We start from the raw sequence: 26,133 nt of genomic DNA on the forward strand, positions 1-26,133 counted from the left end.
AATAATAATAATAATAATAATAATAATAATAATAATAATAATAATAATAATAATAATAATAATAATAATAATAATAATAATAATAATAATAATAATAATAATAATAATAATAATAATAATAATAATAATAATAATAATAATAATAATAATAATAATAATAATAATAATAATAATAATAATAATAATAATAATAATAATAAATCAAACCAACACTATATGCTGTCCGTTACAATAATGTTAAATCAAGTCCATAATTGTGTCTGGCTGATGCGCACGTATTTTCAGGTCTGATAACTGAATTCATTATGGGCTCATTGTTGTAATGGAAATCTCAATAATTGAAGCAAAATATGCCATTGCAACAATGTTAACTAGATAGGTCCATAATTGAGTTTGGATGTCAGACCTGCATGTGTAGACCTCGACCACAACTTTATTTCATCGAATCAAATTTTGTTTTGGATTAGTTATAGATATGTTTAATCAGTTTCTATCGGCAGGGCAAGGAAGTCAGGGGGAAATCTGATAATAAATTTGAGAAAAATGCAAATCTGTTTATCGGTCATCATTTCGTTCGCTTTATCGAATATGTTTCAGCACTTTTCTCAAAGTATGGAACCATGTTGTGTACTCTTCAGGGGAGCTCACTCTCACTAATCTTGGCAAGTTATCAACAATCACCAACCAGGGAAGTGCGAAGATCGAAGGCCGAAGGTTACCTCTTAGCGACTTTGATTTGTAGGATCAAATTTGAAAACTCGCGACTGTCAATATCTTGGAATTAAACAGATATAAGTATAATCAAATTTTTACTTTTTAGGCAAACGTCAAATTTAAACAAAGGAGGAAATTTTGTTAAAATGGCAAGTGCAATGAGGCAATCCTGTCAGACAGTTGGTTTTATCTTGAGAAGAAATCGCCTTCACTCTCAAAATGTACTCTCGGCAATGCAACAAAGGACAAACTCATATTTCCCTATCGACGATTCTCTTTACAATTTGACATCGGAGCAAAAGCAGGTTGGTTTTTAAGTCTTTTCTTGAAATGCTGCACATTGGTAGAGGCAAAGCTCTACTAGCTAGCATAGTCTTCTTCTTCTTCTTCTTCTAGGTTCCATGCCTGGTCCAGGCTTCGGATACTGCATGAATTATCTCTCTCCATTCCTCCCTGTCTCTTGCCTTTTCAAACAGCTCTTGGATTGTTAGGCTGGTGAAGCCCTTCAGTTGGTCTATGAGTGTTTTTCTTTGTCTCCCCCGGGCGCGTTTACCAGGTATTTTTCCACAACTTGCCAGGTATTCATTCTTATCTTTCCTTACTATGTGTCCGAAAAAGGATAGTTGTCGATCCACTATTAAGGGCATTAGTTTCCTTTGTTGGTATGTTTGTTTTAGCACTTCTTCGTTCGTTTTGTGTGCAGTATACGATATTCTCTGCATCCTTCTCAAGCACCACATTTCAAAAGCTTCAATGTTCTTTTGTGTTTCTGCATTTGTAGTCCAGCTTTCGCATCCGTATAACAAGATTGGCCACACGTAGCACTTCAAGACTCGGAATCTAATCCCGAACGACATCTGTTTGTTTTTCAAAATGTTTCCCAGGTCCATGAAGGCCTGTTTGGCTTGAGTTATTCTTGCTCGTATGTCTCGGTTACATCTTCCATCTGTTGTCACTATTGAACCTAGGTATTTAAAACTTTCTACGTTGGTAAGTTGCTCGCCGTGAATCGTTATATTGCAGGTGTTGTTGTTTTCGGGGTTTTTCTGTATTACCATGCATTCCGTTTTGGTGATATTCACTTCCATTCCCTTGGCTTCACTATCTACTACCACTTTGTCAACAATCTTTTGAAGTTGGATTTCTGATGTTGCAATGAGTACCGTATCGTCTGCGTATCTTATATTATTTATGTTGTGACCTCCCACTTTTATTCCCTCCATATTATTTATGCCCCTCATGATTGTTTCTTGGTATAGATTAAACAGATCTGGTGAGGCAACACACCCTTGACGGACTCCTTTCTTAATAGGAATGGAATTTCCTGTAGAGTTTCCGATTTTGATAGATGCCTGCTGGGTGTAGTATAATGTTTGCATGAGTCTGAGGTCTTTCTCATCAGCGCCAATGGAGTGCAGTTGTTTTAGTATTTCTTCGTGGCGTACTCTATCAAAAGCTTTTTTGTAGTCGACAAAACAGAGGTATAGTGGGGTCTGAACCTGTATAGCTCTTTCACTTAAAACACGGAGGAGGTATATTGCGTTCCTTGTCCCTCTGTCAGGTTGGAATCCATATTGTTCTTCTGCGATTTCGGGGTTAATCTTATTCCTTAGCCTGTTGATAATTATACGCAACAGTATTTTGTTGATGTGGCTTATTAAACTTATAGTTCTAAAATTTTCGCATCTGACTGCACCTGCTTTCTTTGGTATTGCTATGAAAATAGAGTTACAGAGATCTTCTGGAATTTTCCCAGTATTGTATATATTGTTGAATAATATGTGAAGTTCATCAATTGCTAGATCTCCTAGGCTTTTTAATACCTCTACAGATATTTCATCAGGGCCTGTTGCTTTACCATCCCTCATTCGTTCCATGGCATGTTCAATTTCACTTTTGGTGATGTTTGGTCCGCTTAATGGTTCTTTGAATTTCAGTGGTGGTTCATTTCTATTTGGATCATTGTACAGTTCGCCTATGTATTCTACCCATCGGCTTTCTATATGTTGTTCTTCAAATAGCAGTTCCCCTTGTTTGTTTTGGATACAACTTCCTGCTGCTTTGCTTTTCCTTTTCCCTGATAGTTCTTTTATTCTTTGGTGAGCTTGTTGGGGGTTGGGTTTGTATTCTCTTTCGATTTCGCAGCATTTCCAGTCTAGATAGTTCTCGTGTGCCTCGATGCATTTGGATTTAATGTGGTTGTTCAATGTTTGGTATTCTGCAGACCCTCTGTTGCATTTTCGTCTTTCTTCAAATAGGTTTAGAATTTCATTTGTCATCCATTCCTTTTTGCTGTTTATTTGAGCTATTGGTAAATGCTTTTCTGCAGTTGCTTTGACACACTTTTGGAATATATCAAATTGTTTTTCACATTTTTCATTATCAGGTTCACTTTGGCTTTGTATCATGAGTGCATTTTCAAATTCTTCTCTCATTTTTGTTTGTATGCCATTGTCTTTGCATAACCTGTAATCCCTCTTTATTCTACCAGCTGTTCTCTGAATAGCTTTAAACTTTATCCTTATTGTACAAACAACTGGGACATGGTCACTGTCTACATCGGCGCCTGGGTAGGTTTTGCAATTTAATATGCCATTTCTGAATCTTGATGATACTGCTATAAAGTCTATCTGGTTCCTTGCTCTGTCCCTGGTGATTGCCATGTCCAGGTTCTTCTTGGGTGTTGTTGAAACCAGGTGTTTGAAATCATTAATTTATTTGTTCTACACCAATCTGCCCAGATGTTTCCTCGTTCATTTCTGTCTCCAAGTCCATGTGGTCCGATTATGTCACCATCTCTGCCTCTGCCAATCTTAGCATTTAGGTCCCCCATTACCATAAGGACTTCTTGTGATTTACACATTCGTTTTGCTTTGTCTAGTGAATGGTAAAACTCTGTCATATCTGCATCTGTCGCCTCTTCTGTTGGTGCATAAACTTGAATAATATTGGTGTCAACTACAGGTCCTCTTAGCTTAACCAGCAAAACTCTGTCTGAGATTGCTACGTGCCCTTTGTAAAATTTGGTTGATTTTTGGTCTAAGATCATCCCTACTCCTTTTTGGAAAGAGGTTCCACCACTCCATATGATCTTATATGTCATGTTGTTTTCTTGTTTTGACATGGTTCCCTGCTCTTTCCATCTCATCTCTGCCAGGCCAAGAATATTTATTTGGAGCCGTTTCATTTCTTTCAGAATGTTGTTTAGTTTTCCTTTTTGGGCACAGGTCCTGACATTCCATGTCCCAATTTTGGTTTTGTCACATTTGTTAAATTTATTTCGCCTAGTAACTGGCTGACGGTTCGGTGTGACCTGACGAACATCACGCTCCCAACCGAGCGAGGCAGCAGTCTTCCGTGAAAACATGCTCCCCTTTACGCTGTCACCGTTTAACTTTTTGGACTTATTCATGCAGTTAACTCGGCAAAGTTACAAGAATGGTTTGCCATTGCCTATTCTTGTCGCCCTCTGCAGTTGGCCAGCTTGACCTGTTACCGTTCGACACCACGAGGAGGTTGCAGTAGGGCTTGATGATGATCTATCTTTGCAGACTTGGCATCATCCATTTGTCGAACTAGCATAGTCATAGCATAGTCATAGATGTCTAATTTCTAGCTAGAGAGCTGCGCCGGGGTTACCATCTAGACGTCTAGACAAAGCTCTATATCATAGTCTAAGTCTATAGTTGAAGTGCTGGAAACCAAAATCAACCAAATTTAATTTTAAGACCAGGCAAACTGATCAGTTTTTGGCTTCCCGGCGTCGTAAAACTCTATTTCCGTCTATGAACTAAATGAACTGTGTCAATTGCCAAGTTGACGGTTCATCAACTGCCAAGGAATCAAATTGAAACTTTTCAGCTGCATGCAGTGATTTCAGTCGAGCCTCGATTTGCGAATCTTGAATACCGTCACTTTCTTCCATTCATTCATTCCTTGTCAATCGTTGTGGAAAGGATCGAGTCAAAACTTGTTTGCATTTGTTTAAATTTTTATAAGTCTTTCCACGAATTCCAAGATGAGTTAAAATCATATCAAAACAAAAATTACTGTTGTTTTTTAATTCAGTGAAAAAAAAAAAGGACGAAGTGGCAAATCCCTGCCAAGTCCTGGATTTTTTTTTAAAAAGGAGAATTTTCTTTATTTTAAAGGAAAATATACTGCACATCGTCATAATAAAGAACAATTAACATAAAACATTTGTGCGACAATATCAATCCGATTGATTAATAGTAAATAGTTGATGATTTACGAACTGGCAAGGTCCATGACTAAAAGAGGAAATAGAGAGAGAGAGAGGGGGGGGGGGGGAGGAGAAAATAAGTAAATGAAACAGTCGGTTATAGAGAAGAAAAAATGAGAGGACTAATATTATTATTAACGTAACACCATCACTCCATACTCTGTGACAGTTAAGTGTTAATTTACCAACTGGCACATTCCGAGAAGAAAATCTGAGAAATAAAGAAAATGAGCATGAGAGATAAAAAATGAAAATATTAATTCACGTCGGTCCTTGGCAGTTTATAGTTGATAGTTGACAATTACCAACTGGCACAGTCCATGGCTAAAAGTAAAAGAGGGAATGAGTGAGAGAGAAAGAAGAAAATGGAAGAAAGAAGGAAATGAGAAAATTAGAGCATTAATATTAATAACAATGAGTGTATCTGAGTGTGTGTGTGAGAGAGAGAGAGAGAGAAAAAGAAAGGAGAAAATGACACACACACACAGAGAAAAAAATGGCCCTCAGAGAGGGAAAAGAAAAAATGAATGACAGAGAGAGAGAGAGAGAATACATCACTTCGTTACACTAACGTTACTCCATGGCAGTTAAAAGTACACATGAATAGTTGATGAACTGACACAGTCCTTGGCATTTGACGATTTGACAATTGTCAAGGTCCTTGGCAATTGACGCTATCTTCTTAATTGCTTGTTTGATTGTTTTTGTTGTTGTTCTTTTTTTGTTTCAGGCCTTGTTATGGGATCACTTCAGCAGTTTCACAGCACTTTTACTATTATTATTATTATTATTATTATTATTATTATTATTATTATTATTATTATTATTATTATTACTATTATTACTTAATCCTATTTAAGATTAGTTTCATTTAGTTTCATTTTTATAAGTGGTGTGATAATAATATCGTCCCTCCCCCCCCCCCCCCCCCCCCACCGCCCAACAAACAACAAAAACCCCCAAAAATATGAGAAGAGAGATTGTGAGTTATTGTCTGTCCAATACAAAAATAAATTTAGTTTTATTTTTCCATTTTTAATTAAATTCTTCAATTTTTGCTGGAGAGACCACAATTTTCGTCTTCCAATGTAAGACCGCATTTTATAATAATATGGAACTGGCGTTTGTTTGTTTGTTTTTTTTATGTTGGGGAGTGGAGTTATTTTTTTCTTCTTTGTTTTTTTTGGGTTTTTTTTTTTTTTTTTTGTTCTTTGCTAGTTTGTTTTGTTCTCCCCAGCCAAAATGGTTCGTTTTGGTAAGGAGATCTAGATTTTGACTTCCTGGGTAAAACCAACCATATTTTTATTTATGAAACTGTTTCTTTATGTTGAAGAGGCACGTTTTTTGTTTGTTTTGTTTTAAAAAACATTTGTATGACTTGTAATAATATTATTATCATGCCCCAACAATAACAAACAATAAATAGATAAATAAAAATCTGGCCTACTCAACATATAGAAACAAGTTCCTTATAAATGAAAACACAGTTTTACGTCGGGAGGCCAAAACCATGATCTCTTTAGCCAAAATTGAAGAATTAAAAAAAAAAAAAAAAACCAGAAAACTAAAATATTTTTTGTAGTGAACAGCACAAAAAAAAAAAAACAAGAACAAGAAGGACAACAAAAACAAACAATCAAGTAATAGATAAATAGAAGAAAAAAACTTGCCCTTCAACATAAAGAAACGGTTCCATAAACGAAAATACGGTTTTACACAAGGAAGCCAAAATCTTGGATCGCCCAAGCCAAAACAAGCCATTTTGGCTAGGGAAACCAAAACAAAACAATAAATAAAGAACAAAAAAAGCAACAACAATAATCCACTCCACAACATAAAGAAACAGTTCAAAAAATGAAAATATGGCTTTACGTCAGAAGACAAGAATTGTGGTCTACCTAGCAAAAATTGAAGAATCTTATTAAAAAGTAGAAGAAAATGAAAACTAAATTGATTTTTGTGTTAGATGGCCAATAGGTAATCTCCCTTCTGACTTTTTTTTGGGGGGAGGAGGGGGTGGGGGCATGACAATAACATTATTACACACCTTAAAAAGAAGAAAGAAAAAAGCTCGCCTCTTCAACAGAAAATAACATTCCCATAAACGAAACTACGAAAAGCCAAAATCTTGGTCTCCCTAGCCAAAATGGTTCATTTTGGCTAGGAAGACTAAGATTTTTGGTCTCCTTAGACACTGCCTAGATATATTGTTTATAGTGTTAGTATTGGTATGAGGGTACAGAATTAGTATTACACCCAACCCGACCACATTCATTTGTGTTAAATCAATGTTTATCATATATTCATCTTGGGTTTAGAGCAGTGAAATGGTTATAAATAAATGTCATAGCTTTACAAATTTATTTGCAGTGAATTTGTTAATCGTAACCTTACTGATATCAAGATTTCATATAGTGATGTGAACAGAAAATGATGTTTTCACGAGAATAAAAGTCTGGTGTAAGTTTTAAATCTATCAAATGGATAGTCCTAATGATAGAATAGGATTAGATCTTTATGGTAAAGATTGCTGGGATATCACTGTCTTCTCTTATAAAAGTTTGTTATATTAAGCGACTTACTTTAACGATAGGACTGCTTAGAATGACAACTAACTCTAGCCCTTGTGTGGAGTCCTTGAGAAAGGAACTTTTAACATACAATGTCTCACTTGACTCAATGAGTGCCTTGGCAAGAGATAGTGGCACATCTTCTAAAGGTATTAGTAATTGTACAAAAAGAAAATTCATCATAAAATATGATTTCCATTGTATCAAATTTGAAATTTGCTTAGCTTTGCTCACAGTGAAAAATGAAGCTTAATGAGCGCGCATAATGGAAAGTGAGGGAGTAAGGAGGGTGAACGTTCTTTATTTTCTTGAACCAAATTCACTTAAATTCTCCTATTTTCACCAACCCCTCTCTCTCTCTCTCTCTCTCTCTCTCTCTCTCTCTCTCTCTCTCTCTCTCTCTCTCTCTCTCTTTCTTTCTCTCTCTCTCTCTCCCCTCTCTCTCTCTCTCTCTCTCTCTCTCTCTCTCTCTCTTTCTCTCTCTTTCTCTCACACACACATACACGAATCCCTGAGTTTAATTTCTCTTTATATTTCTCTTTCAGCTGAGAGAATCTGTATTCCAGTTCTGCCAAAAAGAATTAGCGCCGAAGGCAGATGAGATTGACAAGAAAAACTCATTTGCTGAAATGAGGGTATGGTTACATTGGAAACAATATATATTTTATATCAATGGAAAGTTTCTCATTTTGAACTAATTGTAAAGCACATCCCACTTTCTCTTATTTTTAAAAACTTGTCTGTGTGCGGTGTTGATTACTTTTTAAAGAAAAAAATTAAATCACTATTTTTATGTATTTTTATTTGGTTGGGTTTTTTTTTTCTCCTGTAGAATGCCGCTAGAACTCTTATGTTAGTTTTGATGATTGTCTTTTTTGTAGAAAAAAGTCACCACATTTTATAAATTGAATACATTTGTCCAATTGCTTATTTTGTCATGCAATAATGATCCATTCATAATTTTCTCCTCTTCCCTGTTATAGGATTTTTGGAAAAAATGTGGAGATATGGGTCTTTTGGGAGCAACTGCACCAGGTAATTCTCACAAAATGGGTGACTTTCGCAGAGGGGGAGTGCAGTCCGCAAAACTGCGCTCTCCGTCTACGACCTTAAATAAGCCAGACTCCTAAATACATGACAAATCACAAAAACAACAATGGGCCCTTCCTCCCAAAACGTTGACAAAACCATGGGCTTGGCTTGCCAGACTTCCGAAATAACACCAACCTTTCATCTCATTCATCCCTATTACAGTTTCACTGGAAATTTGATCAGAGGTTAATTCCATGGAGACAACGATACTCAGATAACACCCAGTGTATTACCTCCTCCTTGAGTAACAACAATATACGGTCCTGTACCGTTTCAAGGTCTTGGTGTTATGGATGGCGCCTATGTCTCATTGCAGTTACAACTTATGTGTGGTTGCATTGATTCCTTGTCAACCAGAGATTTATGTTTAAACCTAAGCCATTTTGCTACAGCAATAATATCCATTTAAGTGTTGAAACCATGAAAGTTTAGTTTTACAAAATCTATATTCTTTTAACAACTACATCTCGAAAGATTATAAAAGAAACTGTATGCTACTAATCTGAAATTGAATCAGATGGATCAGAGTGATACGATCCTCAAACTAGCAGCTGAATTTTGTAAAATTATTAGAAAATGAAATACCCCCCCCCCCCCCCCCAAAAAAAAAAAAGAAAACAAGAAAAGAACGTAGGCAGTACGTTAAACGTTTTTTTAAATTTTATTTTCCTTGTTTTAATCAGTACGGTGATTGTAATAGCTTGATTATGTAGTGACAGTCTTAAGTATTTGCTCTCTTTGTGGCTTTGTGGTATTGTTGTAAGACATTCACCTTTGTATCTGTAGATCCATGTTTAGTCCTTTGGAAATGGCTCCATACCCACAATTTCTCACCATACTCAGGTGTATCATGAGTACCAGGTCGGTAACAGTGTTGTGTAATAGTTGTAATGTAATAGTTCTTTTCAAGAGTGAAATCTCTTTCTATGTGGTAAGTGTTGCTGTCGGCATTGGACTCATTATAAAGTGCTTTTTGAGTAAACAAAGATGCTATTAATTCACTGATAAACAAAAATCTATTATTATAGAATTTTGCATGATAAAAATCCCTCAAAACTAGCAAAATTGAATAAGATTAATGATTAAACAATTTGGATAGTTCGTGAATCAAAAGTTTAGTGAAAGGAAAACATCCGGTTTGACTCTAAAAAATGACGTAAAATCAACCTTGGGTCGCCTTGTTTTGAATGTTTACACAATAGGAATGAAAGAATTTTTTTGTCATCCATTAAAAAATTTTCCAATCTTAAAAAGCTTGTATCTAAACTAATACTGATCTCTCAAAGTGGTTCTGTAGCATAAATTACAGGATTTTTAATATTCTACAACATATGTAATTTTCATGCTTTAAACCCTAATTTGCACAATTCAAGGGTTTTTTGGACTTAATTCCCCCTACTATGTGTTGTATTGCGAAAGTCATGTAAGCATTTTTTATGATAAGGATAGTTTCTCTTCATACACTTTGGAATGTGAATCGCAATGAGTCTAATTTTATAAGCATCTCTAAACTAGTAGAGATGACAGGCAGCTTTTTATACCTTTCTGAAAGATGTTAGTTAAGTGTTGATAGCTTAAATCTGGTAAATGTATCAAACATTGTTGTCTCTATATATATTTGCTTCCCTTATAAAAGATATTTCATATGCAAATGATGTCCATACTGTTGTATGTAAATGTGTGCGACAGATGGTATATGGATTATCTGAAAGGATGATTTTAAATGAAGTAACAGTGACAGGGAAATAATCATATGGATCATCAAATTACTAAACACATGGTCAATGTTAATAGTTATCCAAATCTGTGTTTTGTCAATTCTTTTTAGTTTGTGGGGGGAAGGGGTATTCCTTTTATTCACTCCATCGAGATATGTGTCTTTATGATTTATTTCAAAAGAAGACTTAAATAATCTAGACTTCAGCCACAGTTCAACACCATATCATGAGCAACAGACAAGACAGAATTAATGGAAAACACAAGGCAATGAATTTTAGAAGGTCTTGTTATGGGAGAGGGGAGACATATGTGTGTTTAGATTTTAAAGAGGTGTACTCATGTAATTGGCATGTTTTATTTGTATAAGGCTATTCGTTGGTCTTTCTCTACGGCAAAAGTGTAATTCATCCTATCACTGAAGGTGTAATTGGATCCTATTATATCTATATGGATTGGGATACATGTCAGCTTGTGTATTGAAATGAAAGGATATCATTTAGATATGAGCAATTAAGCAGTCATATTAGATTTCCTTATTTGAATATCAATAATGATGATGATGGTCAATTTTAATGGAAATAGTAGAAAATGTAATTGCAATGCCCTTATGCATTCCAGAGACAATACTACAAGTTGAACTAGAGTTAGTGCTGAGTTGATGGACTAATTAATCGATTATGGGAACGTCTGGGGTTTTGAGTCCTGCTCTGCTGAGCAGCACATAGTTGAATAATTGTAAAAGGCTCTTTAATCAGATTCTCTCACTGTAGTCAGGTGTAAAATTAATACCTGGCCAGTAACAGTGTTGTCTCCGTCAAAATAATAATTGTCTTATCGTGCTGTTGTTGGCTAGGAACCCCTTGTAAATCGCTTTAAGGTGCTTGAGGGTGCAAATTGGGTCAGTTTGGGGGAAAATTATCTAATTTTGGAAGTGACTGTTTTTGATCAATTTATTAATTCCTTATTTGATTTCAACCCATATTTTTGCTGAATGAATAGTTTAAAACATTCAATAAATGTAATTTATATATATATATTTAAACAAAATAATTTTAGTAAATCTATATTTATTTTCGTTCTCTTAATATATATTTTTTGTTTACAACAAGCCTCTTCTCTCAACGATAAAACTGATATGGTTTTAATATACCTCAAGTAGGACCTCAGGATATTTTCACCACGAGATAGGCAAACTTGTCCTAATTGTTTTAGTAGTTTTGTTTGTGGAGAAAGGTGGATGACCCTAAAAATTTTCATAGCAGGGTACAACTGTATAATTGTATTGAATTGAAATGGTGGTGATTGCATTTTTTGCTCATCAGTAGCTCCCACACCACACCCTCACTGCATTTCCATCCACCCTGCATAGGTAATAGGGAAAAGATGAGAGCTGTCTGCGTTGATGTAACTTTGTGGTACACGATTTGAGCTAAATAAGGAGGGATGCCCAAGAAAAGCAGTATATGCTTAATTTATTATTTTATAAAAAGTTTGTAAATCAAGGTTTGTTTAATATAATATTATGCATAAAATGCAGAGCAGCATAAAGCAACTTCACTCGTTAGACAATGCCAATGGCAACAGATCATTATCTAGCTCATAGAAAATACAAAGGGGCTGCTTAAAGCAGGTTTTGAATCTACACTGCAGCTGATGCCTTGGTTTTCCAGTCTTCCCTTGAGATAGGCCCTAAAGACAAACTTTCCCTTGGGGATGAATAAAGGGAGTTTTATATTTTATTTTTTAAAATATATATATATATATATATAGTTCAATAGGTAGAGCACTCGTGTCACAAGTAAAGGAACTGGTTTTCTTATCTCTTTGTCTCTCTATCAGTGACTTAAAGGTGGCTGGATCTATTTTTTCTTTTTATCTGATTGAAAGTACTTTGCCCTAGACTAGCGTTGTATCCTAGCAATCCGTAGAATGCCCATAGTTTATCGCCATAGAAACCTGGGGGAAAGTGGCTTTGACTGATTACTTTTACTGTATAAGCACCATTTCCTTTTATTATTCCACAGCCCAGTATGGGGGGTCAGATATGGGTTATCTGGACCATTGTATCATCATGGAAGAAATGTCCAGGGTCTCAGCTGCTATAGCTCTCAGTTACGGCTCCCATTCCAATCTATGTGTTAATCAGCTTGTCCGAAATGGAAATGAGGCTCAAAAACAGAAGTATCTTCCCAAAGTAAGTGAAGCTGTTATTTATCATCACCTTTTTCTTCTTCTCCATTTATTCAAGAGGGGTTATATTATTATATGAATTTTAATTAGTATGACTACATCGCATTCTGGTCCCTTTTGTCTTCTGCATAGGGCTATGCATCTTCAGCTTATCTTTTTCTTCATTAAGTTATAATCCCATATCTTCACCTTTTGGATTCCACAATAAGAGTTTTGTCATCGGCATATCTCTGATTGTTTATTATTTGCCTGTCAATCTTCATGCTTTCTATGTCTCTGTGGATTATTTCACTACCGTGTTTATTTTGAAATTGAAAAGTATTCTTCAGATTGAATTAGATTATTTCACTACCGTGTTTATTTTGAAATTGAAAAGTATTCTTCAGATTGGATTAATTTGGTGATCAGAACAAGATGGCGGAGATTCCTTGGTCACTTTTCAACAAATGATTTATTTTAAAGGGAAGGAGAGAATACAGAGAATGATATATGAAAGAAGTCTCAATATGCGACTAATTGGTGGGTCTTTTAGAGATGTGTAATTCTTGGAAAGGACTGGTGACAGAGATGCATTCAAGGGCATGATCTCCAATGTCTGCTATAGAGCTGGCACTTGATTGATTGAATAGCAAATAATGTAATCTTATGATGAAGAACTGGGTTATAAAATGAATAGATGCTCGCTGTTATACTATATCATTAAAACTTATATGTAAGATATGATTTTGTTTAGCAGGTGTAATTAAGGTATGATTGATGTGATCATTTCAAGTTTCCAATTTTTAGATGATTAATTTAGACATTTATTAAAAACAGTTTAATTGATGATAATTTTCTTATATGAAAGTCAGCAGATTAAAGAATTGAAAATTTGAAAATAATAGAATTAAAATTTTGAACATGTTACACCTTTCAGTGGACTGTTCATAGCCATCTTGTAGTATTTTTTAGTTTAGTTTTTTTTTTCAATTTTTTTTATAATCCCAGAAAGATATTTTTGACCTTTTTATGTTTTGTTTGACTTTACTTTTCCAAATGAGGTCCATCCATCCTTTACATCAATCTTGAAGTGTTTTTTGGTCAACCTTCCTACTGCTGCGTTAGCACAATCCATCTTAAATCCAAAGGCCTCTCAGTTCTATAAAGAAAAAATATTGCACTGTAAGCATTAGTAATACAGTGCAACACCTGGATAGCGACATTGACCTCTGGTCCCAATTTTTTTGCTATATATTATTAGTAATAAACATCCCAAAATTGTGACATACATTATAGTAGTAAAACCCCTGTTTAGTGACATCGATATAGCAATAATCGGCAGTTGACACCAATGCTCGAGCCAAATAGGTAACATCGATTCCAACCTGCATCATCTGGTAGTCATAGACAATAATAAGCCTTCTCATAGCTAACAAGATCACTTTGTTACCAACCAATGTGAATATTTGTTTACCTGCCAATGAAATCACTTTATTGTTTTTGTCATCAGGTACATACAAAAACAGTGCTTTCTTGTTTCCATTACTAGTTTTAATTTTTTATTGAAAACATTCTTTTTTTCAATATCATTTTTTTTCTAGAGGTGTCAAAATGTTTGTAGTGTTTGGCCAAGCGAGGCTCTATCTGGCCAGTTTAAAGTTAAAATTGATCACGAGGGCCTTTGGCCATCTGGTGGCCCTAGCACTATCGACAGGGTCATCACCAATCACTGATCGCTGACAACCTCCATGACAATGCACATCAGAGAGTAAAAACGTATCTGGTAAACCTTTTATTTCAGGTCTCACCACACACCCTTTTTCACCATCTTGAAGAATGACATCCCTGAGTAACGAAATAATGTTTCAGTACCAGGTGATGTCGTTATTCTGGGGTTGTAATGTATATATGAATATTGTGCATAATATAGCCCTCCTATCCTTAATTTCAGTTAATTTCAGGGGAGCATGTGGGTGCGTTGGCGATGAGTGAGGCCAATGCAGGGTCAGATGTTGTTTCCATGAAATTGTCAGCTGTCAAAAAGGGTAAGAGCACCAACTTTTAGTAATTCTCATTTGACTCACTAGTTAGAATCTTTCTATCACATTTTTATTTCTTGTTGATGTTGCGTTTTGTATTTTGTTTAGTCACTACCAACAAATATTTTAAGCATAAAAAATGTTTTGAGAGACAGGGTTTTGGTTGTTTGTTTTGTTATTTTGTTTTGTTTTGTTTTAGTCTGTGCTGTTTTTTTTATTTTCAGTTATTTATGGGAGGGGAGGTGTGTTTGGGTTGTTGTTTTTTTGTGTCCTTTTTTTTTTTGGTGGGGGGTGTACAGCAGAATAGGAAGAAGAATGTGGTATGTTTTTTCAAAATGTATTTACTAAGGGATTAATAACAGGATGATTGAAGGGGAGGGAGAGATTTATAACGTGGACAATGAAATATTTTGGGAAAAGACATTCAATGACAACTGAACAAGAACTATTTTTAATGTCAGAGGGAGAAATCTTTGTTTGTTTGTTTATTTTTAAGGGCTATATGAATGGCGCTTGAAATCTTTTAAAAACTATTTCAGCTCCAGGACTTAGAATTGATAAGAAGAAAACGTAGACAATCAGAAATTGCTATTTCGATGAAACAAAGAAGAAAACATAGGCAATCAGACATTACTATTATTTTATACATTACAGAAAACATTGAAGTTCTTTTGAGTTGTTTTGAAAAAAATATATTGTAGTAAAACACAAGTGGTATACTAATAATCTTCATTTTTAAAATCATATTTCTTTTTCATATTTATATATCTTTTAAAGAGGAACTAATGAGCTATTGTTCTGAAGTTTAAGTAAATACATATATTCATGTCCATTCATAAGAAAGTAAAAAGGCCTTGTTTATACATTTTGGTGTTTGCTCCATTAGTCAATGAGTTTGATTTACATATTACATCACAACCCCTGCTCTATTTGTATGTGTTGTTATATAAATGCCGTTCTATACCTCATTAATAGTTGGATTCATTCGTCTAAACCGTCAAATTGTAAACCAAAAGCTTTGATTTGTTTTTTTTAATTTATACAACTATTTTTTATTTTAATCATTCATGTTATTCATTTTTTTTCATTCTTTGTCTTTACTTCTCATTCATCCCACAGGCGACCATTACGTGTTGAATGGAACCAAATTTTGGATAACCAATGGCCCTGATGCAGATGTTTTGGTAGTCTATGCCAAAACAGACCCCAAAACTGAAAAGCCTCAGCATGGGATCACAACATTTATAATCGAAAAGGTATCTGAATCTTTCAGTTAGTATCAAGGAAAAATATGCAGTCTGTAAATCTATGTAATGATTCTAGATTAGTTTGGAGCTTTGTATAAAGAGTGGAACTTCAGTATAAGAGTGATGGTGGGACAAGCCTGAAATCACTGTTATAACCGAGTAATCATAGCTGAAATTCAAGGAAAATAACCCAGATGGCCTAAATCACCATTATTTATCATTTGTAGTGTCTTTCTCTCACACTTTCAAGCCTTGTGTGTGTTGCGCTACACAATGTGTGCCTGCATCAAGGCCCATGTTATACTGAAAGTGATGATAAAAGTAAGTATCCTATACACACAAACAATCATTCATGAACTAGGCCTAGCCTAGCTCTCTGTTGTCTTTAGCTGTAGGCTTACTCGAGCTTAATGTGGGCCAATGCATTGTGTTTGTAGATATTAAGCGGGTTTCAGTGCCCCTGTTATAACCAATTAGGCTCATTAAAGTCCCTACTATACACAGTAAATTTTACTGAAGGCAAAGAGGGTAAAAAACGTGTGACTTTTGAATAACGGTGTTAAAACCGGGTCCCTGTTATATCCATACCTGTTATACATGGGTACCAATGTAGTGTTTAAGAAACTAGGAAACAGGCACCAGTGCAAGATAAAGATCTAAACAAGTGTGTATAAAAGGTGCCAGACAAAGCAAGAAAGAAAAAATACATCCCAAAAAATCAGTCTGCCTCGAATGGGAATCAAACCTCAGACCTAATCAGAAGGTCTGCGGTTCGATCCCCAGTCAAAGCAGACTGATTTTTTGGGATGGTTTTCTTTTTTCTTTTATTTTTCTTTCTTACTTGGTCTGTCACCTTTTATACACACTTGTTCAGATCACTGTAGTGTTTGTAAACTTTGAGCTTTGGAGACGTCAAATGAGATATTTATAAGATCAGATGGGTCAATGGCATAGCTGTCTTAGGCTCATTGCTTTTCCTCATTTACATTGATTGACGTCCAATTTAAACTATGATTGTTGCAGAAAACAGCAAAATATGATAAAATGTATTTGTTGTAAATGATTCAATAAATCTGAGAACAATAGGCACAGTTAACAGAATAAAACGAAACCTTATTAGTTAATAATTAATGTTGTCTGTTCCTTGTTATCTCTTTAATATTAACATACTTGAGATTTTTGTCAGGAAATATTTGTTGTTGCTGTTTTTTGTTTTGTTTTGTTTTGTTTTATTTGTTTTTATATATATATATTTTTTTTTTGTACAAGGGGGAGGGATGATTTGTTTAGGTTTTGTTTTGTTTTTTACCCTGGGTTGTGTCAGGTTTTTGTTCATTACATATAACATTTTCTGAATTTTCCTGAGTCTTAGATAAGACATTGATATTTTATTTTTATTATTATTATTATTAGTATTAGTATTATTATTATTATTATTATTATTATTATTATTATTATTATTATTATTATTATTATTACTATTATTATTATTTTATTATTTGTTTTTTTTTGTTTTATTTTTTTTTTGTTTTTTATTCATATTATTATTATTATTATTATTATTATTATTATTATTATTATTATTATTATTATTATTATTGTTTGGCCACAGGGAATGAAAGGCTTCTCTGCTAGTCCTAAACTTGACAAACTTGGTATGAGGGGATCGAATACATCAGAATTAGTCTTTGAGGATTGCGTTGTGCCAGGTAAGAATTGAAGAGTCCATCAAAATCACACACAAGAAAAAAAAATATTGTAAAACACAAAGCCTCTATAGAGAAAATTCTTTCTCGGAAATTAGGAGTACACGATCACAAGGGATTCTATTTTGGATCTGTCTCAAAGAAGACCAAGATTTTCTGGGTATGACAACTGTCATAAGAGAGCGTTAGCACAGAAATGGGAGGGTAGAAAGATAGTAAGATAAAGAAAGAATGAGTGGGGAGGGTAAGAAAGGAGAAAGAGAGAGAGAGAGACAAAGAGAATGAACATTGGTCTCGGTGAATTAATAGCATCTTTGCTTACCCAAAATGTTTACAGAGTTGATAAATAGTGCCAATAATAAAATCGAGAATCTAACTTATCAATGGTTTAAAAAATGTTCAAATAGGTTTCAAGCCATTTTCTTTTGATTTGAGAGTTTTTAAGTATACTAGGACTATCCCAAATATAGATCTTTAAAAAAATTTTCCTTTTATATGTTTAATTAAAAAAAAAGATCCACAATAAAGATGTAATCCACTTGAAAGCGAAACAAATTATATAAGCTGCTGAGAGTAAGTATAGTTAGATATCTGTAGAAATGATAACGAAACAACCAATGAAATACCAATCATTATCCAATAGCACAGTAAAAAGATGGAACAATTCCAAACTGGAGTATAGAGGTCATAACGAAACCTTAGCCCATATAGGAAAATACTAAATATTACATTCTATCACAGAACGGCATAAAAGTCTACTTGTAAACATTTCACTTGAGTACTGTACAACCTAAATAACCTCATTGCTCCCAAAATTATTAATGGCTTAATGATGATCAGTATGCTTTTTATGGCACACAGGTCATAGAATATAGGTGACATTTCTCAATGTACTTGGTCAAAACTAGTTTGTTATAAATTTTGTCCCTCCTTGTTTTTCAGCACAATGACTTATAAATTAAGTTAAAAACCTGGAATAATTCTTTTCTTAAGGTTATTGATTCGACATACTCCGTATTGCCGAGAGATTAACAGGAAAAGTGAAGATTGCTTTATATTAGGACCATGTCATATTCAGTTTGCAGTAATGGAATAACCTATTTTTATAGATTTCAATTATTTAGTGCATATCTATCTTTCCTCCACTTTAGAGACAAATATGCTTGGTGCATTGAATAAAGGAATATATGTTCTTTTTTCTGGACTTGATATGGAAAGAGCTCTAGGGGCTGCCGGACCTGTTGGGTAAGGGCTTCATGTTGCCCTTGTGGATTTCTCTTCTCTTTCATTTCCGTTTTATGCTTTCCTCTTCCCCATGCTCATTATCGTGCAATTTTGATCTGTTACTGCCGGGATACTTGTCTTATCCTTAACCATAATCATGTGTATAAACTACTACATAGAGATACTCATTTCATTTGTTGCTTTTGTGGAGTAAATGGCGTGACAATAGTAGCTTGAACGTGAAGAATGGATACTATCTATGAGTTTTGTGTCATTCATTGATTTTAACACATGACCTAGCATTTCCAAATTAAAAATAATAATGATTTGATTAATGAAACAAAAAAAGTTAAAAACTTCAATGATAATATGGGGTTGATTGCATTTCCTCAATTTGTAATCTGTCAATTAAAGTTTATCCGATGATATTTCAGGATGTTAAAGTCAGTTTTCAAAATTTTAGAGTTGAAATAATTTTGAACCAGAAAAAGTGAATGAAGCTTAAACTCTCAGTTAAAGTTTATATATATTTGATTATATCATAGGAAGCAATATTAGTTCTGCATTATTTGTTATTCTAAGAGGTAATGATTTCAAACAAAATTGAATCTTACATGATAATTTATGACATCTTAAGCAGTAAACACCGGGTTAGAATATGCAGTCAATAGCTTATATATAATTTACATCACATGAACAAAGGGGAGTAGGAGAGATTTACATCTTAGAGTCAAGGTAGTGTAGGTTAAGAATTAAGGACATTTTTTTGTTCACCTGATATAAGCCAATTGAAGTCCATATGCCTATTTCATTTATCCACCAAAGCCTAAGCACATACCTCGTTAGTCATTTGTTTGTCACATTCGAGTTTTATAATCCTCTCTTTATTCCTACCATAACCATCCCACCCATATCTCAACAATAGAGGAGAATGTGATGGGGCACATTGGCAAAGGTGTCTATGTACTATTTAGTGGGTTGGACATTGAAAGATGCTTCTTGGCCGCTGGCCCCATTGGGTAGGTATTTATGATGTATGCTGTTGGACGTAAAAAGTAAAGTTTTCTTAAAATCATCCAGTTCTTAAAAAAAAAAAAAATCTTTTCCCACTAATGCTAATGAGATGAAATGAAATAAATCTTTTATATCCTGTTAGCCACCAAAGTTTCATTTATGACAATAATATTCAGAAATGATTTTGCGATATATTGAATTCATCCATTCTCCTTGCCCCATCCTCATCATTTATTCCTCCTGGGTATCTATGTAAATAAGTTTGTTATTTTGTTTTCATTTTTTGTTTTATTAAATTTTTTAATTTTTTTTATTTGGAGGGGGGGGGAGTTGGGTTTTTATTTTTTTTGTATTTGTTGTAGAGGGAGGATTATGTTCTCCTCTAATTTCTTTTAGTAAGCTTTCATGCCAGTGCATTATATCTATTCATCATTTTATTTCTTATAGTTACTAAAGGGCTGAGGTTGAAAGATTGGTCATCCGCCAAATATTTGTTAAACTTTTCACAAGTAGCTTTTCACTTTAATGTTTATAAAATATACCTATGTACCACAACATATAGCACACTTGTGTGTCAATATAATTACTTTCAAATTGTTAACATCTGTGCATTCTTAAATAGTTGTATGTAATGAGTTTTGCATCTTGACAAATGAAATGAGTATAATTAATCGGATCATTTTGCACATTGAGAATCTCTCAATCTCTCTCTCTCTCTCTCTCTCTCTCTCTCTCTCTCTCTCTCTCTCTCTCTCTCTCTCTCTCTCTCTCTCTCTCTCTCTCTCTCTATCTATCTATCTATCTCTCTCAAACTCTCTCTCTCTCTCTCTCTCTCTCTCTCTCTCTCTCTCTCTCTCTCTCTCTATCTATCTATCTCTCTCTCTCAAACTCTCTCTCTCTCTCTCTCTCTCTCTATCTATCTATCTATCTATCTATCTATCTATCTATCTATCTATCTATCTATCTATCTATCTATCTCTTTGCACTTTAAACATTTTAATTTTATTTATTCCCAAGAGTATCCTGACCATTAAAATTCAGTAAATTTTACGTTAAGTAATTTTTGAAGCCCTATTTTTCTAAACCACTTTGCTACAGAATGTTATCTTCAAATGGCCATGACTTCGCCAATTTTAATCATGTTTGTCATTAAATAAACGGCAAAGGAAAATTGTCTACACTTTTATATCATACCAATAAATTAATTTCCATAATTGGAACATGTGGAACATTTATTCATCGTGCCTCACATATATAGTTTCATTTCTGTTAAGTCAATCATTTTTTTTAAAAATATTATTTCTTTGAATACAAATATTAAAACAAGGAGTTTATTTAAAATTAGACTGAATCCATGCATAGAATGTGTGATTTAATCAGTTTCTCTTGTCTATATGTTGAATTTACTTTGAATTTTTTTTGTTCCAGAATCATGCAGGCATGTTGTGATGTCGCTTATAATTATGCACATATAAGGGAGTGTTTTGGAGAAAAGATTGGTCATTTTCAGGTAAAATGTACTTGCTGCCTCCAAATATTTTCAGAACAAAAACACTCGAATAATATGAAAGAATTCAATTATTACTGTCGCTTAATAACTGAATGTCATTACTGAAAAGTATTCCTAAATAGAAAATGTCGTGTATCAAATGTCAGGTCAAATTCTCTGTATAGATTTATTTTTAAAGTAAATGAATAATTTCCTCATTGTGATACCATCTGTGATTATTAAATCAACGTTAATACATCTCAATATGTTGTATCATCTATTAGATATTTTGTTACTTATCCTCATTGCACTGTCATGAATAATATAAGATTTGAAAGGGGTGACTGATACAGAAAGAAAAATACATGAAATATCATGCAACCTTCATACACACAACAGAGGTTGCTTAATAATTGAGAAGACTTGATGCTTCACAAATAATTTGCATAGTTCATTGATAAAAGTGTTCACAATTCTATAATCAAATGCCGAACGCATAAAGAAGAGAATAAAGACTTGAGAGTTTGATGCATTCTTTTTTTAATATGAAAATGAAAAAGTTAAGAGCAAGCACTAAGATAGAAATCCGAAAAGGTGTGAATGATAAAAGACAGTAGCAGAAAGACAGAATACTAGAGACACAATCATCCCAAAAAATCGGCCTACTTCACTGGGTTAGAATGTCAGATATCCTTGTTACTGGTCAGACCTGCCCCCATTACACCATAAAGAATTGCGGGTAATTGGATGGCTTAGTGCTTATATTCTTCACAAAGAGTAAGCATGTCCCATGATGTATAGTGGCCAACTGTCCTGATAAAATTGGGACTGTCCCAATTTTGCAATAGGGAGAAAAAAAATTTTAAATAATAAGATATATAAGGAAATGACCCTGGTATGGATCAGAATTATGATTTTTTGACTAGTACTTTGAAACAAGGAATAGAATAATTGAGAATATAGCTCTAAATCTAGATTACAGGTTATGATAGTCCAAACATACTGCCATTTGGGGTTTGACAGTAGTGGGCTTTCGGGTGTCCTGTTTTAGCTATTTGAAAAGTTGACCGCTATGCTGTGATAGATTCTTTTCTGCAATTTCTCACTTAAACCTTTTTCATTTCGCTTTCTTGCACATGTGCCTGAACCTTAATCTTTCACTTTCATACTTTTGTCTAACACCAATGTATCCGTATGGTAAATTTCAAGATGTTAAAACGAATATATGTTTTTAATAACTTATATATAATTTTTTTTTTTTTTTTTAATGTTTAGGGTCTTAATAAATGCATTAAATTTTTGTTGTTGTTGTGTTGTTTCGTTTTGTTTTTGTTTTGTTTTTTAATTTTGTTTTGCCTTGCTTTGTCTTTATGGGTTTTTTTTTATGTACATTAGAAATAGCAATGACATTAATTGATGATGAAAAGCTAGCATTTTATGAAATTATTTAGATAACATTTGTGTGTCTGTAGTTAAAGACTAATCTTATTTCCCACTTCCTATGCTGTTTCAGATGATTCAGAGCAAAATGGCAGACATGTATGCCATACTTAATGCCAGCCGTTCATACGTCTACAACGTGGCAAGAGCTCTGGACAGGGGAGAGAGGCATCCCAATGTAAGAAGACTGGTTTGCTGTATTTTAACATTGAGTGTTTAACATACTGCCTACGTTCTTTTGGGGTTTTTTTTGTTTTTTTTTGGGGGGGGGGGGGTATTTCATTTTCTAATAATTTTACAAAATTCAGCTGCTAGTTTGAGGATCGTATCACTCTGATCCATCTGATTCAATTTCAGATTAGTTGCATACAGTTTCTTTTATAATCTTTCGAGATGTAGTTGTTACAAGAAGTGCAGTTTATTCAAATAGGTAGGAAACAAAATTGAAACCAGCATTTTAGTTAACTGAAGAAATGAATAAATAATTACTGATCAGTATCAAGAGGGAAAACAGGCACTGAATTTTAATGGTAATTAAAATGTAATTGTTGCTTCTCGAAGATCTAAGAAATAAATAACAATGTGAAATTGAATGTAAGCTTCAATTTGATAAATGAAAACAGATAATGTGGACGTTTCGGATTTCCCCTTTATCAACAAAACAGGATGAATGAGACACTACAGACTGTTTTCTTTTATTAAATTGAAGCTTACATTCAATTTCACTTTGTTATTTATTGAATGGTTATTGAAGGGCTTTTTGTTTGTTTGTTTGTTTATTTGTTTTTGTCTGTATTTTTTTTAATTAAACTTTTTTTTAATGATGTTAATAAGTTGGCTTAATGACTTCAGAGGATGGTGACGATGTTGACAATGACAAATTGTAATGATGATGATGGCGAAGATCTTGATAAAAACAATTTCCTGAAACAAGTGGGAATAGTGCAATATCACTGGTGAAAGAGATTTGTATCATCACATTATATTATTACTATTTTTAATTTTCCCCTTTAAGTGAAAACTATGTGTATTGCCACATCTACTTGATGTTCTTTTTTCATTTTTTTAATCTTTTTTTTTCTTCTCTATAACTGTTTTAAAATTTTTGTGTATTAAATTCACTAGTGTTAGGATTCACCTTTAATTTGTCTTTTTTAGGACTGTGCAGCTGTCATTCTTTACACAGCAGAGGCAGCTACAAAAATGGCCCTGGATTCTATACAAATTCTCGGTAAAGAATTACTTAGTCATGTGTTAAGTACTTTGTGGAAAGAATGTTTTTTTAGATGGAAAAATAATATTTATAACATTCTAATTTGTATGCACTATATATAAAATATTATTGGATAATAAGTAATTGTTTAATTGAAGCAAAATTAATTTATGCAATATAATTTTTTAGATCTCCAGTATGAAAACCTATTTAAGGGTTGAAGGATTGTTTTAACAGGCCTGTACATTTTCAACACAGAGGCTGATTTCAGACATTTTAACAATTTCCAGTTTTCAGTCTTACATCTTACAAAATTGTGAACCTTTATTATCTTACTGGAAACTCCAAAGCCTAATAATAAATTGTAATCCACAATCTCTGCCACAATCATGTCACGTTAATTTTAGACTATCGGGAAAATCAGAAAATGAGTCATTTCTGCTAATGGGTTTTACCGATGATGATCGCACCATCCATCGTGAAACTACTCTCATCATCCGAGGTCACATGTGTTGGATCTGAAAACGGTTCCTTGCTTACTATCTATCATTGTTATTTGGAGCAGAGACCAAATTTCAGCCCAAAAAGTCTGAAAAACTGAATCGCGAATCATGCATTTACTCAATGTACGAAGCTGCCTCTCTTTATTTTTTTCAACGGCGCTGTTATGGTTATGGTTTCCCTGTCTGAGATAGATCATAAAGTAAGTTGAAATTGCTTTCGTCAGTTGTTTTGTCATGGATGACCTTTCAAGATAATAAATATAATGAAAAAATTAAAATGTCATAGACTTAGGTACAACATTGATCATAGTTCGGATATCAAGGCAATAGAAGCATCCGTTAATTTTTATTATCTTCAAGTGACGTGTACATATATGCAAGTCTGACATCCAAATCCATTATGGGCATTAACATTGTTGCCCATGCGTCATTCCTAGAGATTTCAATTACAACAATGAGCCGATAATGAATTGGGTTATTAAACCTATCAATAAGTGCTTGTCATCTTCAAGCATTTGTACATCATATCTATAATCAGTAGAGTATGTATTTCTTACCAATTGTTATGAAAATAATTACCTAAATTTTCAGACTTTTTGAGAAATGGGCATTTACAGGTCTGTTTTAAAATACTGCATTTTTATTTTTAAAGTGATACTATAAAAAGTAATAAACAATAATGAATAGAACAGCTTAAAAAAAAAATACCAAACACTGAGCATTTCAGGCTCAAAACCATTTTTAAGCCAACAACAAAAAACAATAAAAACAAATACTTGACTATAAAAAAAAAAACAGATCAACGACGAAATACATTTTGTCATTGATCTGGTTTTTATAAAATCTGCTGAAGAAGGATTTTGAGCCCAAAACGTTTTGTGTTTGGCATTTTCTCCTTTTTTGAAGCTGTTATATTCATTTTTGTTTATTACTTATCCTCTCTCCCATAGTCGGCAGGGAGGTTCTTACTGTGTTTTCTATCCCCCTATATCTGTTTTCCAACTTGCGATCTGTCTTTATCTTGGAATGAGATTACTTGGTTTTGTCCTGGTCCTGCCCAGATACCCTGGCTGAGCGGGAAACAGTCAAGTGTGTATTTAGTTTTGGGAGACGATATTTTTTTTCTTGAAAATCATCTCTCTGTTATGAACTGTATTATATTTTGTTTACTTGTTATATATGATTTGTAAACATTTGAGTGTGTTCCTCTTAGTGGAGACTTGTGTTTAACACCAGGATGAGACATTTAGTTGATCTCAAAGTACTTTGATAGTGTGCTCTTGGAATTTACATCTGTTTCTTATTTGAGCCAATTCCCCTTTGTCTTACCTTTTTTTGGCGCTGATATGACCTTAATGTGTCCGTAAAACCCTTAAAAACAATCAAACTTATCCTCTCATTATAGTAGATTGTTGATAAATCATAGAATATTACGAATCTAATTTCATTTCTCATTCCCTCCCTTTTCAGGTGGAAATGGTTACATCAATGATTATCCAACTGGCCGTTTCCTCAGAGATGCCAAACTTTACGAAATTGGTGCTGGGACCAGTGAAGTGAGACGTCTTGTCATCGGCAGGGCTATCAATGCTCATTACAAATAAACAAAACAATTAATTTATGTCATCACCGGAGCAGTATTTGAAATCCATGTATGAATGCTTCAATCTATATTTGCTTTTACATAAAACAGTAAAGTAGATGTATTCAAATCTCCCAGATTCTGGAATGTATTCATTGTTCGACAAGAA

The 26,133-nt window shown here is 33.7% G+C and overlaps 1 protein-coding gene across 2 annotated transcripts; it reads left to right on the forward strand.

The window, feature by feature from the left end:
- The first annotated feature begins 646 nt into the window (after positions 1 to 646).
- On the forward strand, positions 647 to 26,037 carry LOC144973136 (isovaleryl-CoA dehydrogenase, mitochondrial-like). Of its 2 annotated transcripts, none has more exons than XM_078915227.1 (12): positions 647 to 1,019; positions 8,073 to 8,162; positions 8,511 to 8,562; positions 12,363 to 12,532; positions 14,459 to 14,552; positions 15,666 to 15,802; positions 17,406 to 17,502; positions 19,649 to 19,742; positions 21,166 to 21,247; positions 22,740 to 22,844; positions 23,825 to 23,897; positions 25,853 to 26,037. In XM_078915227.1, exons 1-12 carry the CDS (start codon positions 861 to 863, stop codon positions 25,984 to 25,986), a joined length of 1,287 nt encoding a protein of 428 aa, XP_078771353.1. In that variant the 5' UTR covers positions 647 to 860; the 3' UTR covers positions 25,987 to 26,037. The 2 variants fall into 2 exon arrangements, with proteins under 2 accessions (XP_078771353.1, XP_078771355.1); XM_078915229.1 differs by lacking the exon at positions 19,649 to 19,742 and adding an exon at positions 18,651 to 18,744 and having other exon boundaries at positions 662 to 1,019.
- The last annotated feature ends 96 nt before the right edge of the window (positions 26,038 to 26,133 follow it).

Source organism: Berghia stephanieae, chromosome 5 (genome assembly GCF_034508935.2).
Source record: "Berghia stephanieae isolate SIO BIC M18660-M18661 chromosome 5, UCSD_Bste_1.3, whole genome shotgun sequence".
Lineage (NCBI taxonomy): Eukaryota > Metazoa > Mollusca > Gastropoda > Nudibranchia > Aeolidiidae > Berghia > Berghia stephanieae.